Below are 18,770 nucleotides of genomic sequence, written 5' to 3'. Positions count from 1 at the left end.
ATTCCCCTTAAAGATGGAAAAAGCTTAAGGAATGGTATTGCCTGAGAAGGTAGTTACCTAGGTATGACCTAGACCCTGAGAATACATACAAAAGAAATATATGGAGAAGAAAAGATATATTTAAAGGCCAGGTAGGCACAGCTGTGAAAGAAGTCCAGGACCTGGTTAAACAAACTCAATGGAATAACAAGGGAAAATGAACAAAACAACATATTTTCCTTGAAAACATTAATTTTTTCCCATTTATAAAATCCCAAAGCCAAGAATCATTTCTTCACCAAAAACTTCCAAAATGCTTTCTTCACATCCCTGTTCCTGAGACTGTATATTAAAGGGTTCAGCATGGGGATCACTGTGGAATAAAACACCAAGGACACCTTATTCTGTTCCAGGGAGTTACTGGAAGGGGGCTTGAAATACATGAACGTGATAGATGCAAAGAAGATCCCCACTGCCATGAGATGAGAGCTGCAAGTACCAAAAGCTTTGGATTGACTGTCTGAGGATTGGATGAGAAAGATACTGTAGAAGACGAAGGCATAGTAGATGAAGAAAGCTAAGGTGGGCACCAATGTGTTCAATCCCACAATGACAAAAAGCAGAAGCTCACTGATGTGTGTATTGGGCCAGGACAGGTTTAGGAGAGGATGGACATCACAGAAGTAATGGCTGATGACTTGGGACTTGCAGAAGGACAGATTCATCATGGCACTTGTATGGGCTAAGGCAGAGAGAAAGCCCAGGGTGAAGGAAACCAAGATGAGCACTGAGCAGACTCTAAAGGACATGATCAGGTGGTAGAGCAGTGGGCTACAGATGGCAACATAGCGATCATATGCCATCACAGTGAGAAGGTCACCACTGGCCACCATGAAGACCATGAAGAAAAAGAGCTGTGCCTTGCACTCAGAATAAAGGATCGTATTTTTCTTCACTAGGAAGTTCACCAACATTTTGGGGGTAATGACAGAGGAATAGCAAAGATCAATGAAGGATAAGCTGCTGAGGAAGTAGTACATAGGGGTGTGCAGCAATGGGCTTACTGCAGTCAAGTGAATCAAGCCCAAGTTCTCCACCACTGCCGCCACATAGATTCCCAAGAATAGGAGGAAGAGCAGCAGCTGGAGCTCTGGCTGTGATGTTAAACCCTCTACAATGTAGCTTTACTTGAGAGAGAATAATAAAATTGGCTTGATACCCAAAGTTCAGACACTATTGGGAAAGTAGATGCTTGTCTCTTTAGGATCTGATGAAGTGGGTATTTTTGTCAAGAAAGTAGAATTCATAAAGTTTAATGTTTTGGGTAGAGAATGAAGCTTAATCCTTCATAGAAGCCGAATGCTGTGAAAAGGAGATATTCCTGTTTGTTTCTTTATCCAAAACAAATGTTATAAAACATTTGTATGACTTAGATCAAAATCTTTGTTAACTTCAAATCTTAAATGCTATGATTGTATAATGACATGCAGAGTCTAAAGAATGGGCTAAGAGCACTTTGCATAGAGTCTGTGTGACTAAAGCAAGTCAATTACCCTCTCTAAATCTTTGTTTCCTCAACTAGAAAAAGAGTAGCAATGAAGATAAAGACTTGTACTGAGATTTGAAAACTTCATTCCACTGTGTTACCATTTGTTATTTCTTACACTTACAAAATATGTTCTGAGTTTACTTTACCTGTATATGCCAATGTTCCCCAAAGTAACAGGCACCCTTACTAACATAATGAAAGTATAGGAGTGTATTCACCAAGAAAAGCAGTGTTTGTTCCAGGGTCTCATCAAGAAGGGCACTCTCTTTAGCCATGAAAAGCAAAAATTTTTTAAAAATTATAATTTAAAAAGCAAAGCAGTTTGGTGATTCTGGGTGTTTCTACAGTGGCTTTGGAATAACTGTCAAGAGTTTGGTGCATATCCAGCTCAGTTCAGTCGCTCAGTCGTGTCTGACTCTTTGCGACCCCATGAATCGCAGCATGCCAGGCCTCCCTGTCCATCACCAACTCCCGGAGTTTACTCAAACACATGTCCATCGAGTCAGTGATGCCATCCAACCATCTCATCCTCTGTCGTCCCCTTCTCCTCCTGTCCTCAATCCCTCCCAGCATCAGGGTCATTTTCAATGAGTCAACTCTTCGCATGAGGTGGCCAAAGTGCTGGAGTTTCAGCTTCAGCATCAGTCCTTCCAATGAACACCCAAGACTAATCTCCTTCAGGATGGACTGGTTGGATCTCCTTGCAGTCCAAGGGACTCTCAAGAGTCTTCTCCAACACCACAGTTCAAAAGCATCAATTTTTTGGTGCTCAACTTCCCTCACAGTCCAACTCTCACATCCACACATGACCACTGGAAAAACCATAGCCTTAACTAGATGGACCTTTGTTGGCAAAGTAATGTCTCTGCTTTTTAATATGCTATCTAGGTTGGTCATAACTTTCCTTCCAAGGAGTAAGTGTCTTTTAATTTCATGGTTGCAATCACCATCTGTAGTGATTTTGGAGCCCCCCCCCCAAATAAAGTCAGCCACTGTTTCCACTGTTTTCCCATCTATTTGCCATGAAGTGATGGGACCAGATGCCATGATCTTAGTTTTCTGAATGTTAAGCTTTAAGCCAACTTTTTCACTCTCCTCTTTCACTTTCATCAAGAGGCTTTTTAGTTCCTTTTCATTTTCTGCCATAAGAGTGGTGTCATCTGCATATCTGAGGTTGTTGATATTTCTCCTGGCAACCTTGATTCCAGCTTGTGCTTCTTCCAGCCCAGCGTTTCTCATGATATATTCTGCATGTAAGTTAAATAAGCAGGGTGACAATATACAGCCTTGACATACTCCTTTTCCTATTGGAATCAGTCTGTTGTTCCATGTCCAGTTCTAACTGTTTCTTCCTGACTTGCATATAGGTTTCTCTAGAGGTAGGTCAGGTGGTCTGGTATTCCCATTTCTTTCAGAATTTTCCAGTTTGTTTTGATCCACACAGTCAAAGACTTTGTTATAGTCAATAAAGCAAAAATAGACATTTTTCTGGAACTCTCTTGCTTTTTTGATAATCCAGTGGATGTTGGCAATTTGATCTCTGGGTCCTCTGCTTTTTCTAAAACCAACTTGAACATCTGGAAATTCATGGTTCATGTATTGCTGAAGCCTGGCTTGGAGAATTTTGAGCATTACTTTACTAGCATGTGAGATGAGTGCAATTGTGTGGTAGTTTGAGCATTCTTTGGGACTGCTTTTCTTTGGGATTGGAATGAAAACTGACCTTTTCCAGCCCTGTGGCCACTGCTGAGTTTTCCAAATTTGCTGGCATATTGAGTGCAGCACTTTCACAGCATCATATTTCAGGATTTGAAATAGCTTAACTGGAATTTCATCACCTCCACTAGCTTTGTTCGTAGTGATGCTTTCTAAGGCCAAACAGGTTAGGTTGACTTATTAATTGCTGTTTCTTATGCTATCACCTTTTGGTTAGATCTCAGTGTTATTGTTAACAATTTGAGGGAGGTGTCCCTCTAGTTCTTCTCCACAAAAGTGTTCACAAAAATAGAGATCATCTATGTTTGAAGTTTTATTAGAATTTATATGTAAAACCATCACAGCATTTTCATGAAGACAGAGATTTTAAAATATTGATTTGATTTTTTTAATGTAAAGTTTTATTCAGACTATCCTTTAAAAAGTTATTTTTAATTGAAACATTATTACTTACAATATAGGTTTCATTTCTGCTGTGCATTGACATGAATTAAGAATAGGAGGGGGCGTATGTATTAACTGTTTTTTAAAATGCTGCTGCTGGTGCTGCTGCTGCTAAGTTGCTTCAGTCAAGTCCAACTCTGTGCGACCCCATAGATGGCAGCTCACCAGGCTCCCCCGTCCCTGGGATTCTCCAGGCAAGAACACTGGAGTGGGTTGCCATTTCCTTCTCCAATGCATGAAAGTCAAATGCATTGAAAGTGAAGTCGCTCAGTCGTGTCCAATTCCTAGCAACCCCATGGACTGCAGCCTACCAGGGTCCTCCATCCATGGGATTTTCCAGACAAGAGTACTGGAGTGGGTTGCCATTGCCTTCTTCCCTTTTTTAAAATGAGTTTTTGATAAATAAGCTGCATTTTTACACAAAGTTACTGGTTGCATCTAAGTTTTCAAATTTATGTAAAATTATTCATATTCTTGGTATATATATATTTTGAATCTCATCTGACATTTTAAGTTTGTAACACTTCCTAATACATGATTATGTAGTTGCTATTCTGGTCACCAGGGTCACTTCTCCCTGCAGTGGGAGGGCCTGGTGTTTGAGATAGAGGATCACAACAGAGCACATGAATACTGAAGAACTGATGCTTTTAAACTGTGGTGTTGGAGAAGATTCTTGAGAGTCCCTTGGACTGCAAGGAGATCAAACCAGTCCATCCTAAAGGAAATCAATCCTGAATATTCATTAGAAGGACTGATGCTGAAGCTGAAGCTCCAACATTATGGCCACCTGTTGTGAAGAGTCAACTCTTTAGAAAAGACCCTGATGCTGAGAAAGATCAAAGGCAGGAGGAGAAGGGGACAGCAGAGGACAAGTTGGTTGGGAAGTATCACTGACTAAATGGACATAATTTTGAGCAAGCTCCAGGAGATGGTGAAGTACAGGGAAGCCTGGCGTGCTGCAATCCATGGAGTCCCAAAAAGTCAGACACGACTGAGTGACTGAACAAAGAAGGAAAGAGGAGAAGAAGGTAAATGTTCTTCCCAATCAGGTAATGGCTAGTGAAAGGTGAGGTGATTGCACTAATGCTCCGACTCCATATGGAAGGAAACTGCAAGAGCAGAGAATAAGTATCCCCTTATCCTCTGTTCTTGGAGTCCAAGTAACCCCACAATAATTTTTACAGACTAATACTCTACTAATAAAAATTATTGGGGCTCTAAAGTGTCTATTTGTTATATGTGCTACTTCCCACTCATACTGAATCATTCCCTTCTCTGTTTAAGTATTTAATTTTCCCTGAGAAAATCCCCTGCAGACTGACATATGAGAAATTTCCACCCAGAGAATTCTTGCACATTTTTCAGGCACCCCAGTATTATTACCTAAGATGAAGAAACAATTGAATTCAAAGAAGAGGAAGACATTAAGCAAATATACACAGTTAAGACATATTTGGAATATAAGAGGGAAAAGTGGGATTTTGGGGGGCAGGGACTAGGAGTCAGTATATCAAGAGAAAATGCTGGAGCTCTGATAGAGGCCAAATTATGAAAGACAATATTATGGTATTAACTTTGAATATACATACACAGTGGCTATTTTTAGTTTAGTTTTTTTTTTTTCATTTCATCTTATTGAGATAATTTAATTTAACCTACCAATCTCTACATGGTATATTAATTGACCTGCTTTTGAACAGATATGACAGATTTGGTATAGATAAATATAATGTAAATATCGTGGAAGATAAACTTAGAAGCATTAGGACTTCTGAGATAGGATTGAAAAATAGTTTTATTTTACCCAGTGAAATACATCAAAAGCATATTTTCAAAGCAACCAGCTACATTTGTCCTAGAGATGTATTCTTGGAAATTGCTACCAATGTTAACAAAATAACTCTTACTGTTCTAAAGCTCTTTTAATTTCATTCTGCATTTCATTTACCCTCAGTAAAATTCCTTGCTTTCTATTTCACTGCACAATTTTTCTTGAGAATGAGAAAAGAAATATGCTTACCATGTTTTAATATTTGAAAATAGACTTCATATTTCAAAACAACCTCTAAGACAAATATTCACCTAATTCATTGTCAAAGCAAAGTGGAATTGTTTGTCAGAAATTAACAAATACTTTCATATATCTTATTTATGCCTTAAGATATGAAACTACAATCACTTTTAAAATTATTCTTAATGAATTCATGCTGTAAAACCATAAAAATAAAATATATGTGCATGATTTGTATTGATATTCTGAAATTTTTAAATAAAAAATCACTAGGATTAGATGCAAAGATAGACACTGCAGGATTTTTAAGCATTTCAATTATCTCTCAAATTTTATATTAAGCAGTATCTTCATCATACTGAATGGTTGAAATACCAACTTGTATGTTTTGGAAGCAAAGTATATTACAATTTATTTTACATTACAATATTAAGAGTATAAAACACTGAATGATTTCCAAACACCAGGAATACAAAGATGAAACAAAAATAAATCTGAGTTTTATAGGATTTCACAATATATTAGGAGTAGCAGAGATATAATTCTTTGTCAAGATTAACTGGGTCAAGTAGTGTAACAGGGTTAACAAAGACTACTTAAAACTATGAAGAACTGATTAATGCTAGAGAAGTTGATAGATACCAAACTGTGAAAGGCAGCATTCACCATAGTACTTATTTTCAACACACATCTACACTGTCTGCCGTTTTATATTTTTTCATCTAATAATTTCTAAAGATGAATAGAAGTTGGTAAAAAATTTGCAAATGTTAATAAAACCTGGAAAGAATGAAAATAGTAAATCACAAATGCTCTTGTTCACTGCTTTTGCTTTTGTGAGCAAATTTGAAACTGTGTCTGTGTCATATGAATTCTAATATGGACACCAAAGACATACTTAGCACTAAGTCCTCAACATATTGGATATACCATTTTAGTGTGTAGATAGATATTTTGTGATGTTATTCTATTAATTTATTACAGAATCTGCAATATTTGTCCCAGAGGTAGATATCATTCCACATAGCAAAGACTGAGTAATAGTAATTTCTCTGTTTCTTTAATGTTGCAATTCATTTCAGTTCAGTTCAGTCTCTCAGTCATGTCTGACTCTTTGTGACCCCGTGGACTGCAGCACACCAGGCTTCCCTGGCATGTTGTGTGTATTTACACACAACAATCTACATAAAAATATATCAGTCGTTGTTGTCCATCATTGTGCATTAAGAAAAGCACTGTGAAAGTAAATTGTTACAAAAATCATTCTAGGAAGGAGAAGTGATGGTAATTCTTAGAATGACTTGCCTTCTCCCCAAATATCTCTTCTTTATGACTCAAAGTTTAAAATCAAATAGAAGCATTCTCTTATTCCAGACATAATTATTGAGCCTTTACTAAACACCCAACACTATGTTAAGCCCTAGAGATATAACTGAGAAGATGCCCAAGGTGCCTTCCTCACAGGCAAGACAGATAATCAGATGATTAGAAAAGCAGGTGAAAATTGCTCTCATTACTGCATGTCAGGCTTGACTGCTACACTCTGGGAAATACAAAAAAGAGCACCTAAATTTACAAGAAGGGTTAAATAGGTTTCCATTCAACTGGTACTTAAAACATCAACAGAAAATGAAGTGGGTTATAAATAGGTAATAAGAGCATGCTAGAAAAAGGAAAGCAAACAGAATATAATCAGGGAGGAAGCCTCATTGTTCAGTGAGCAAAATGAGTTTTCACAGAAAGGCAGAAAAATGAAAACAAGAGAAACCCTCTATGTACTCTGTAAGTGATCATGTGATTCTCGTCCCACTTTTGAAAATCCAAGTTGAATAAATAAACATAGGTCTTACCTAACATATTCCATTGTATTTAACTGAAATTCTTCCTGCAAATAAATATCTTAAAATTTTCTTATCGTTAAATACCTAGGGTGAGATTAAGCATTTAGGAAGGAAAGAAATTTCAGTACAGTGGAATATATGCCACAAGCGTATACCTGAAGGTCATCTATCCATCTTTCTGTCCAGGAAAGACATCCTGGAGTTCTGGATAGACAGACTGAGTAAGACAAAGGACTCTTTCTTTGTACATGAAGGTGTCTCAGGCTAAGAGAAGAGCTTGTAGAAAAGTATGCAAAGAAAAAAAAGTTTATTTAATTTGGGAAAGTTCAGTGTAACTTTAGCAGAGAACTGGGAAGAAGGAGGGAGGAAGGAGTTGTAGCAACAGTAGATCAGACTGGAGAGGTGAACAGGTTCAAACAGAAAGATCCTTGCTTGGCCTACTGTGGAACTTTGCCTTTACCTTGAAAGAAATTCCAGTGAACAGAGTAAACCAAGGTAAATGTGATCTTATTGGAAGCATGGTAGGAGCATTCTGATTGCAGTGTGGAGAGTGGATTTTAAGGGGAATGACAAGAAAGGGAGAAGCGATTTGGAAGGCTGGTGTCTGGATGAGAAATGATGAGAAATGTTTATAAGAAGAACAAGAATTGTTAGCAATTGGTAAATTGGGTGTGGAGGACAAGTAAAGAGAGAGGGCTCAAGGAAGATACCAATTTGGGATTTGAGCAATTAAGTAGATGGTGCCGTTCACAATGACAGAGACCAAAAGAAGAGAAGAGAGTTTGGTAGGCTTGGTGATGTTTCTGTGATTAAATTGATTCTTATAAATTCAGATGCCTATGGAGCATTCAAAGAGCGATATTAGGCAGTTAAACATAGGTTTGAAGTTCAAATGTGAGTCCTATCTGTGTTTTTTGTGTAGAAATTTTCCATAATCAGAACATTCTTATCTACTATGAACTAGTCAACTTACTTTTAAAAGGTGTGAATATTCTTGCTGATTTTTAAGAGGAAAACACTGGGAGGGAAGATAGAAATAAAGGAAGAAGAGAAAGGAAGAAGGAATAAATTTCACAACTGTGAGACCCCCAATTCTTTGCTACAAACATTAAGTTGCATCAGTTTCTTCCCAATAACCCTATAAAGTAACAGGATGCCCATATTTTGCAGTGACCAACCCAAATCTTCTAAATCAAAGTCTTTCTGTTACACAGTATTTCTATTTTACCTCACTTCTTCCTGTGTGAAAGAACTCTATACAGGAACAAAAATGATTTTGAAAGAAAGCTGTATTCTATTATAGTAATTAATACTGCTCCAACTCAGAAAAATATTTTTCTACTCAAGGTTTTTTTCAGGGCAACTTTAACCTCCTTTGTTCTGAAGCTGTATATCAGATGATTAAGCATGGAAACCACAACTGTATAGAATATGGTGAACACTTTCTTCTGGTTCATGGACAAAAGAGAAGAAGGATGAAGATACATGAATGTCCCTCACCCAAAGAAAACAGAAACAACAATTATATGTGAACTACAAGTACTGAAGGCTTTGGAACTTCCTTCAGTGGAACTGATGCAGAGGATACTGGGAAGGATAAAACAAAATTGAGACAATGATGGTGAGGCCAGGCACAGCAACGTCAAGGCCAACAATCAATGAGAACCACCAGTTCATTGATGTGAGTGGTGGTACAGGAGAGCTCCAGGAAGGGGAGGATGTCACACATGTAGTGGTTGATGATGCTGGCATCACAGAAGGTCAACCTTAGCAAGCAGCCTGTGTGGGCCCAGGCAGCAAAAACAGCACCCAAGTATACAATCACAGCCAGCAGAGATCAGACCTGAAGGGACATGGCGACCTTGTATAGCAGGGGCTTGCAGATGGCCACATAGCGATCATAGGCCATCACTGTCAGTACATAGCGCTCTGCACTGACAAAGAAGCAGTAGAAAAGCAGCTGAGTCATGCATCCTGCATAGGAGACGGTGTTCCTCTTTGACACAAAATTTCCCAACAGTTTAAGGGTGATGACAGAAGAGTAACAGAAATCAATATAGGATAAATTAAAGAGGAAGTATTACATAGGGTTGTGAAGGTGAGAAGTCAGTCTAATTAGTGTGACCAAACCCAGGTTTCCTGTAACGGTGATGATGCAAATTCCCAAGAAAAGGAAGAACAGGAGTACCTGGATCTCTGGATGTTTAGTTAAACCCACAAGGATAAACTCAGTGACCAATGAGCTGTTTCCAATGTCCATTCTCTTCTAGTGGGATCTGAAAGATAGGAGAATAGAGTCATATTTGAGGCAGAGCCCAGACTCCCTGTGCAATCCCATGCCCAGTCCATTCTGGAACCAGGAAGCCCAAAGACTCTGCTGAGGCTTAACTACTTTATAGAAATAAATAATTAATAAATGGATCTGGCTCTGCTCTGCTCATACTGAGAAAGACAAGTGCATGGGGGGCATCAGCATAGTAATACTGGGAGAATATAAGAGTGCAAGAAAGTGTAAGAAGAGCAAGCATTTCTCACCTTTTCTCCCCTCAACTTGTCGCTAACTGTTTTAATTCCTTCACCTGTTCGTTTGTATTTGCTAATATTTACTCACCACACTTTATCTACCCTGTGCTAGCTACCAATCCAGACTGGACACTGTGTAGAGGGTGATCATAATCACATGTCCACAGCAGAGTTGGGAAAACAGAGACAAGGAGAGAACTTTTGGCTTCTCAGAGCAGACACAATAAGGAAGTCATTAAGTCAGGCTTAGAACCTGGGTCTGCTGCACAAGAAATTCCCTAAAGGGCACAAAGTAGAAACACTGCAAACCCTCTGATCTCAGCACTGTCTTCAATTTCTATTTTCCTCCCCCACAGACCCATTAGTCATCTCTACCTCAGGGCCAAAACTGGGGGAAGCAGAAAAATCTGTTACTTACTAAAAACTATGGGTTGTGAAAGACATAAAAACAAAAAGGATTCAATGCTCACTCTTCTTTGTCTACAAGGCATCAGAACTGTTCTTGTGGTTTCCTCTCCACCACGGCTCTCCAAAGAGTGAGCGCTCTTCTGCTGTAGGAGGCAGCAGAACTGAACTCACTTGTCTCCTCCCTCCCTGTGGAGGGTCTCTGAGCATTTATGTCTCAGCATTTCTCTTGCTGTGAGAGTCAGTCAGATGAAGATCATGATTTTTAATTAAGGTTTTGCCCAGAAGTGATCATCAAACCACAAAAAGAAATCCAAAAAGCCCTATTTGTTTTCAGCATATTAATACTAGCATCATGTACATTATTTTATTCTGAGCTTCAAGGTCTCAGGGGTCTGATTAAGAGGCTTTCCCAGGAACCTCTGCATAGAGGAAATACAGTTTTAAAAATTGTTTATGCACGTGTGAAGATAAGTTAACACTGATATCTTTGGAAATTCAATATTCTACTCAAAAATTCACATTAGTGATTGCACATTCCTCCAGGTAGAAATATTTTCTCTTCGCTCCTCTTTCTCCTAGCATTTCTTTGAACTTTAGGTACAATTGCTAGCACATAGCTAATGATATTTTTAAAAGCTGTAAAAATATGACATGTACATACACATCTTCCCACACATATGTGTTTCTAACATTATGGCACAAATGATCATATGATTCATACTATATATTTTTAGAACACATCACTTCCTTTTCCTTTCTCCTTAGCACTGTCTTTCCCCCACATATTATCTCCCCTCTATCAATCACCCTGTTATCCATGCTTATAATCAAGAACATGTTCCTATATTTTCCTATTTGCTGATGTAAAACATTACAATTATAGACTTTACAACTGATTACAAACTACATATTTTTGACATTTTCCTTTTTTCATTGAACAGAACTTTACTAAAATCTCTCCAAAATTCTATGGTGTGAATATACCATAATGCATTGAACTGTCACGCAAGTGTATGCTCCTTGGTTTGTCTGTCACAACAAAAATTTGGAGTGATGGACGTTGAAGACCCCTCGGTGGGTCACAGCTCTCGGAGGACAGACCATGTTGTAGCTCTTAAATAAATCAGTGTTACAGCTCAGTGTTACAGCTCTATTCATTTAGATGATAGCAGGAAAACCCATCTTTGAGGCGTGAGGGCACATTGATCCAAAGATGTGAAGAGAAGAGTGCCCCATCGCGCAGGGGAGAGAGAGAGAGAGCTTTGGCTCCTTTTTTATATGTTTCTCTGTTCCTGGGCCTGTCTTATGTAAATTGGGCCTAGGCAGGAGCGTTGTTTGTTTTACCTGAGGTTCTCACTCTGGTCCTCGGACCTTCCTTTGCTCTATTTTCACGGGCTTTCCCCTTCCAGGTCTTTTAGCCACTGCCATTTTGGACTCCTTTTCCCTATTCTAACTACCTAACAGAACCACTCCCCACTGATAGAAATTCATAATTTCTAACCAACAGCAATGCTAAAATAATCAACTTTGTACACGCACTTGATAATCCAGTACTTTTATTTTAATGGGATAAATTCCCAGAATGCCTCCCATTGACCCCCTCCTCAAGTTCAATTGATCAACTAGAGTAGCTCAGGGAAACTTTGCTTATGTTTACCAGTTTATTATAAAATGATCTGATACAGGATACAGTTGAAAATCCAGATAGAAGAGGTGAATAGGGAAAGGTTTCCAGAAGGAGTGCGGAGCTTTCATGCCCTCCTCAGGTACACAGCTCTCAATTTTCCCAGACCAGGGATCAAACTAGTGTCCCCAGAATTGAAATTGGACTCCTTACCACTGGACCACCAGGGTAGCCCCAATTCTATTTATTTCTGTACTAATCATTATGATTTACTTTTTTTTTTTCTGACTAACTTTAGGTTTTGTTAGTTCTTTTTCTAATTCTTTTCTAATCCCTTAAACCTAAAAGAATTAGAGATTTTTCTTGTTTTCTGAGGTAGGCTTCTACTGCTATAAACTTTCTTCTAAGAACTGTTTTTATTGTGTCCAATAGACTTTACCTAGTTGTGCTTGTATTTTTGTTTCTTGTTAGCTATTTTCAGATTTCTTTAGTGACCCACTGGTGTCAGGAAGCATTTAACAAGAGGCTTCCTGTGTGCTGTTTTGGATCTGTCAGGAACCCTCTGGCCCTTATTGATTCCTGAGTATTCAGGAATCAATCAGAGGCAGGCCTTTCCCGGGGCTGAGGAATCCAGGCATTTCTCATTATGGTGATAAGTACCCTCTTCCTTTTTATGAGCCATAAGGTAAAAGGTGATTGTTTGCAACTCTCTCTTTGATAGGGATCCTCTTATGTTTTGTAAGTCTGGAATTTTAATCTTTATCTTTGCTGAGAATAACTACCTTGTAAGACAGTATATATGCACACACCATGTAGATTAAAACACCTTTGCTCCATCAGAGCTTTGGTCCCCGTGTCTATCTGTCTTTCTTCTCCCTCTCTCTCTCTCTCTCTCTCTCTCTATTTCTGGCTGATTCCCTGGAGCGCGGAAGCCGGCTGCGTAACCCAGGGAATATTAGCCTCTTTCCTTCTTTCACTTTCTCATCCTCGACTCCGGACCACCAGGTTCCGGTCCATTAAAGGACCAACAAACTGGTTTTTTAGTAGCTAGTTGTTTATCCTTCACATGTTTGTGTTCTTTAGAGGATTTTTCTTGTATTTGATTTCTAGTCTCATGTTGTTTTGGTGGGCCATAATATGTGATCTATCCTGGACAATGTTCCATATGCTATTGAAAAGAATCTCTATTCTGCAGCTTATGAATCAAATGTTATATGTGTGAGTGTGTATAATCCAACTGATTTAATGTGTCACTTAAGGACAGAAACTCACTGAGTTTCTGTCTGGATGAAATGTCAATTGATATAAATCATATGGTAAATACCCTGTCATTAGTATGTCAATTTCTTCCTTTATGTTTGTCAATATTTGCTCTATGCATTTAAGTGCTCCTATGTTAGGTACAAATATATTTATAATTGATAATTTATTCTTAGATTGAGAGCAATTTTTAAATGGGACAATAATTTTAATAGATATTGCTCCAAAGAATATATACAGAAGGCCAATAACAGATGATCAATATTATTAGTAACCACTGAAACAAAAATTAAATTCACAAAAAAACACTGAATCTCAGTTTCTGCAAACTTTATTAGTTGGAAAATTTAACCCATATTTTTAAGACTGAATTCTGTCAGAATAATGTGAATTATATCACGTATTTTAATCCCAGTGTCAGTGGCAAGTTAGCAATTTTTCTTGGCCCTTATTTTGTATAATATTCACATTCTAGGTTTAATCTTTTTGAGTCATTTATCTTTATTATTCTTAGCAAAAACTATCATATTTTTATTTCACCAATTTTTCATCCTCACATTTCACCATTGCTTTTATAAGTCAAACAATTTATTCTGACTTCATGCCAAATTTTCAATACTGTCACCTATATGTAGAATGATTAAACCCATGATAACTGCCATATAAATATACACAAAGACCATGAATATACACAAACTAGTTATTCACACTCTAATTAACTGAATATAGTGGAATTTCATTTTCAGACTCAGAAATAGGTGAGGCAGATGAGGTATAAGCTACTCTGACACAATACACTGAGAATCAACACAAAGTTACTTACTTCTGAATCTTCTCTGAATGAGAAATTAAATTTTATTCCTGATTCTGATTTAATCTTCACTTTTGATAAAACTACCAGTGCTTGAAGTAGTCTTTTTCTCCACATCTAAGTATTTCCATATTCCTCTGTTTTCAAATTCTTTGCATTTTAGATGTCAAAAAATGCCAATGAAGTTCCTTAAGTAACTATTTTGTAAAGAAAGTAAGGATTCAGAAAATGAAATTTTATAACATGAAATTGGAACTGTATGCTTTGTACTACATCATTAACCTAAGCGTTATGATACATGAAATACTAAAATTCCATCAAATGGAGCTACATATGGTCTTTCTTTCTCCTACAGATGCTAATGGAAATTCTTCATCAGGTTGGTAAAGAGAATTGTCTCTGCCCTGATCTAGTCTGTATTGTTCTGTAATATTGAACTTTATACAGTGGTTCTCTTCCACTGTGTACTCAAAACATTGTTACTATAGACTTAAGACTTTCTTCTTACTCTTTGTTTATGGAATACTTTAATGTTTACTTTAAGTGGAGCTCTAATACACTGGGTTAATTACATTGGTGCCTCTGATGTGAAGACTAAATAAGATGTTGAAAATATGAGCTTAGTGCTGAGCTATACCTGGATAAGCACTATGTCAATAATGAATACTATAGACTACATTTCTGTGTTTTTCATTTATTGCAGAGAGCTGTATCAAATAAGCATGTATTTACACATTCTAAATTAGGCAATAAAGATGTTGAATATGAAATATAAAAGATAGTTTCTGGCTGTTTTTCATATATGAGTATGTCTCTCGTGTTTAGAGGCATTTTTACTCACTAAAATTGTTCTTCATGTTGCACTGATTTTTGAAAGCATGGAAATTTTTGAATAATGATTTCAAAAAACCCTGAGAAATTTAGAATCTAAACACCCAAGACTTAGTCTTAGCTGTATCATTTATTAACTGTGATTTAGAACAAGCCATGCATATCCCTGAGAATCAATTTTAACCCCTATGATATGGGAACTTGGTTCCCCTTCCTATGTACCTCAAGGTTTTCCTCTGAAAACACCTATACTGACAGATACAACAGTGCAGAGTAAACTGCAACATCGTTTTAAAATATTTCCTGCTCAGCCCTTCCACTCAAGACCAGGAACCTGAAAACATTACCTGAATGTGCCCACAAAGATGAAAAATGGGTTGCATGCCATGCAGTAGATTTTAAGCAGTGATTTCATAATATACAATATTTGAAGTTACTGTGTCTGGTGTATATATATTCTCTTTATTAATATTTGAACTGGGTTAATTCAATGTGATGTCAGAGGGACTTTAAACAACCAAGGTGATCCCATCAACTTACCACTCACTGAGGGACCTGGAAATCCCAGCCTCAAAATGTAAAACTTCCCCACATAAGAGAGTAATGTTAACATGCAAAGGTACATATTTTGTACAGAAAAGCCCTGCATATAATCCACTTACTTCATCTGACAGTAAAATGAGTATACAATGAAATATCTCAAAAGTGGGGAAAACAGCAACTGTGTCAGACTGATGGAAGAATACCACTTCTGTCTCCAGTATGGACATTTGCTGATATAATCAATTTTCAGGAATAATTGCAACCATGGAAGATCTATTTTGAAAACTACCCCAAAATAAGATGTTAATCTACTATGTTGCATTATAAAAATCTAACATTATAACTACTGCTTCCATTTCCTTGTTTATGATCCTGACATACAACACATTGTTACCTATTGCTAGGCCCCTTAGGTATAAAATATGTGTCATGTTTCATTTTGTTTTAACATAAATAAGTGAATAGTTAAAGCAATAACTATATTTATTCTTCCTAAATTCAGTAAATATTTCCTGCTCAACCCTTCCTCTCAGGACTTGGAACCTGGAAACATTACCCGAATTTGCCTAGGATGAAAAGTGGGTTGCATACCATGCAGTGGATGTTAGGCAGTGATTTCATAAAATGCAATACTTAAAGACACCATGCCTGGTGTGGTGTGTGTGTGTGTGTGTGTGTGTGTGTGTGTGTGTGTGTGTGTCTTTGTGTGTAGGGAGGCTCTGTGAAGAAGAGTGGAAAATGGAGTTCAATAAAGTTGAAGAATTTTCTTTAAGGTTTAACTAAGAGGACAACTTTCTGTTATTGTCCACAAGGTCCATCCTTCCAGATTGGATTCTAAAAATAGCCTTCTTATTACACAGGCATGGAAGGCACTCATGGCTTGCCTATTTAACACTTAGCTGAACAATTTTAATAGAATTATCTTTTCTCTTATAGCTTCTTCAGTGCATAACACAAAAAAAGCAAACAATACGAAGGATAACTTTATGTCATACATGTAAACACTCTAACTTCATTCCCCTCCTTTTAGTGGTGGGGACACAGAGTTTGAGTTGCTAACAATAAGTTATACTTAGGTTGCTTCCTTTAAAATGTTTCCAGACATAACATTTACAAGTAATATTTGAACTTTTAAGTTTTTTCAAAAATAATCTGAAAGAATAAAAACCTGATTTGAAAGAAAGTTAATTTTTTATAAAAATAAAACAATTTTAATTTTTTTAGAGGTTTCTTACATGATAGGTTTTGACCAGTATTAACACATTTTGGGCAATTCCTATGAATGAACACCTGTGTGTTCTTAGTCATGTTTGACTCTCTGCAACCCACTGGACTGTAGCCTGCTGAGCTCGTCTGTTCATGGGATTCTCCAGGCAAGAATGCTGGCATGGGTTGGTATTTCCTCCTCCAGGGGATCTTCCCGACTCAGGGATCAAACCTAAGTTTCCTGTGTATCCTGCATTGCCAGCAGATACTTTATCTTCTGAACAGCTCAAATAATTATAAAATACACAACAGAGTGGAAGCAATTATGCAATGCCTATAAAGGCTCCCAAATAGTGTAATTATGGTTTATTTATTTTAATACATTTCTCTCAATAAAAAAAAAATGCTATGAAAGGGGACAGTAAATAAATAAAAGAAACACAAACCTGGATCAACTACAATATATAAATACAACTTGTTAAGTGAAAATCATGCATGTTTGAGATCAGGTATATGATATGAGTGGTCATTTTAAACCATAAAACGAAGTTTTAACAAGAAGTTAAAACTCTCAGTAAATGCCAAACATCCAAAAAGCAAATATTTGAGTATTATCTTCCCCTTATTTTCTCAAAAAATAACTCAACATCTTATTTCAGAGAAGACACTGTCATAGCTTGATTTATTCACCAAATGTTTCATTCAAATTTCATTGCTATAAGAGCAGTTTGAGGACTTTGTACCTTAAAATCCAAGAGGTAGTAGCATACGGAAGCCAACAAAATCAGGAATTATTTAGATGTGTCCAGGTCACAGCCACAGGGTTGGAGGTTGGTGGGTTTAATTTTTTTTATTATCAAATAACTTAAGTTTTTATCCTATCCATAAAAATCCTATTTTCTCCATAATATTTCCAGGGTGTTCCAGAACAAACAGGAGAATCAAAAAATAGGCTTTTATTTTTCAACCTTTCTTTTTTTTTAAGATCCTTATCCATAATTTGAGTTTTAATTACTCAATTAATTACTAAATTTAATTACTCAATTAATTAATTGCTAATCACTTCGGAAAAAATGTCCTCTCTAACTTCTTCCTCATATATAGCCACAATTTTTCTGTCGTCATTCTCCAAAACACTACTATTACATGGTCATTGTGCATCATAAGTTTATGAAAGCTTTGTGAACTACATGTACACCAACTGTACTAAATAGAATATGAAAAAAATATGTATTAAAATGCAGTCCCTAAGCCTTATGAACACTACCCACAGGGACCTCTTATTTATTGGTCATGTGGCTTGTTGATTCTTGACCTCATAACAAGATTCTGGGCTCCTTCATTTACATGTCCTGTTCTGTGAATTACAAAGTCGTCGAGTGTTTCAAAGCTTTTTTCTTAGTTTTGTGGTAGACACAATGCTTTTTACTTGAGCCAGTAATCTCCCCAGTATAATAAAAGGCCTCCTCTTTCCCAACAGCAACAACAAAAGTCAACAAACAGTTTTCCTAAATAAACAAACAAAAGACCCTCCCCCAAAAAGAAAGCAATATGCACACTAAAAGAAATTAATATACGATCCTGTAACACAACATATTCAACTTTAAAACGGAGTATTTCCTCCTGTGTCATATTTACTGAAACAAAATTAGTGACATAAAGTAGAAACAATGTTAACTAAGATCAGTAGACTTTTAACTATATTAATTTAGTCTAGATAATTTTATGAAAAAATATAACTGTAAATAAACCAATAAACACTTTGAACTTCACCCTCTGATCCAGGCAATATATTTTAACAATCTATTATGAGCAAGACTGCGTGTGCAAAGAAGAGGAAATCCTTTGCCCAGGGAAGCATAACATATAAGTGTTTACAGATGAAAAGTGGTTTATATTTAACAGTCATTATGGGACTTGCCATCTCAGTCATTAAATGTGATATATTCTTGATCAAGGAAGACTGGAAACATGGAAAAAGAAAATATTGTCTGATTCATGCTTCCAATGGGAAGTGGCAG

General features: G+C 36.9%; 1 protein-coding gene across 1 annotated transcript; it reads right to left on the bottom strand.

The window, feature by feature from the left end:
• Nucleotides 1–266: 266 nt before the first annotated feature.
• LOC133068150 (olfactory receptor 8D1-like) lies at nucleotides 267–9,512 on the bottom strand. The gene is made up of 3 exons (XM_061159245.1): nucleotides 9,387–9,512; nucleotides 7,220–7,245; nucleotides 267–1,161 (listed from the first exon to the last, which is right to left on the bottom strand). Exons 1-3 carry the CDS (start codon nucleotides 9,510–9,512, stop codon nucleotides 267–269), a joined length of 1,047 nt encoding a protein of 348 aa, XP_061015228.1.
• Nucleotides 9,513–18,770: the final 9,258 nt, after the last annotated feature.

The sequence above is a fragment of the Dama dama genome, chromosome 2 (assembly GCF_033118175.1).
Source record: "Dama dama isolate Ldn47 chromosome 2, ASM3311817v1, whole genome shotgun sequence".
Taxonomy (NCBI): domain Eukaryota; kingdom Metazoa; phylum Chordata; class Mammalia; order Artiodactyla; family Cervidae; genus Dama; species Dama dama.
Note: the sequence above shows the minus strand (reverse complement) of the source record. Positions and strands in the feature narration are given on the sequence as shown.

Bases quoted from the DNA above. Each gene is read 5' to 3' on its own strand.
- LOC133068150 (XM_061159245.1), bottom strand. From the start codon at position 9,512: ATGACTCAGCTGCTTTTCTACTGCTTCTTTGTCAGTGCAGAGCGCTAT. The intron at 7,246-9,386 runs GTCTGATCTCTG...TGTATTTCCCAG, and splicing joins AGGTCGCCATGTCCCTTCAG to AGTGTAGCAGTCAAGCCTGA. The intron at 1,162-7,219 runs GTAATGAGAGCA...TCTCAAGTAAAG, and splicing joins GCAGTCAAGCCTGACATGCA to CTACATTGTAGAGGGTTTAA.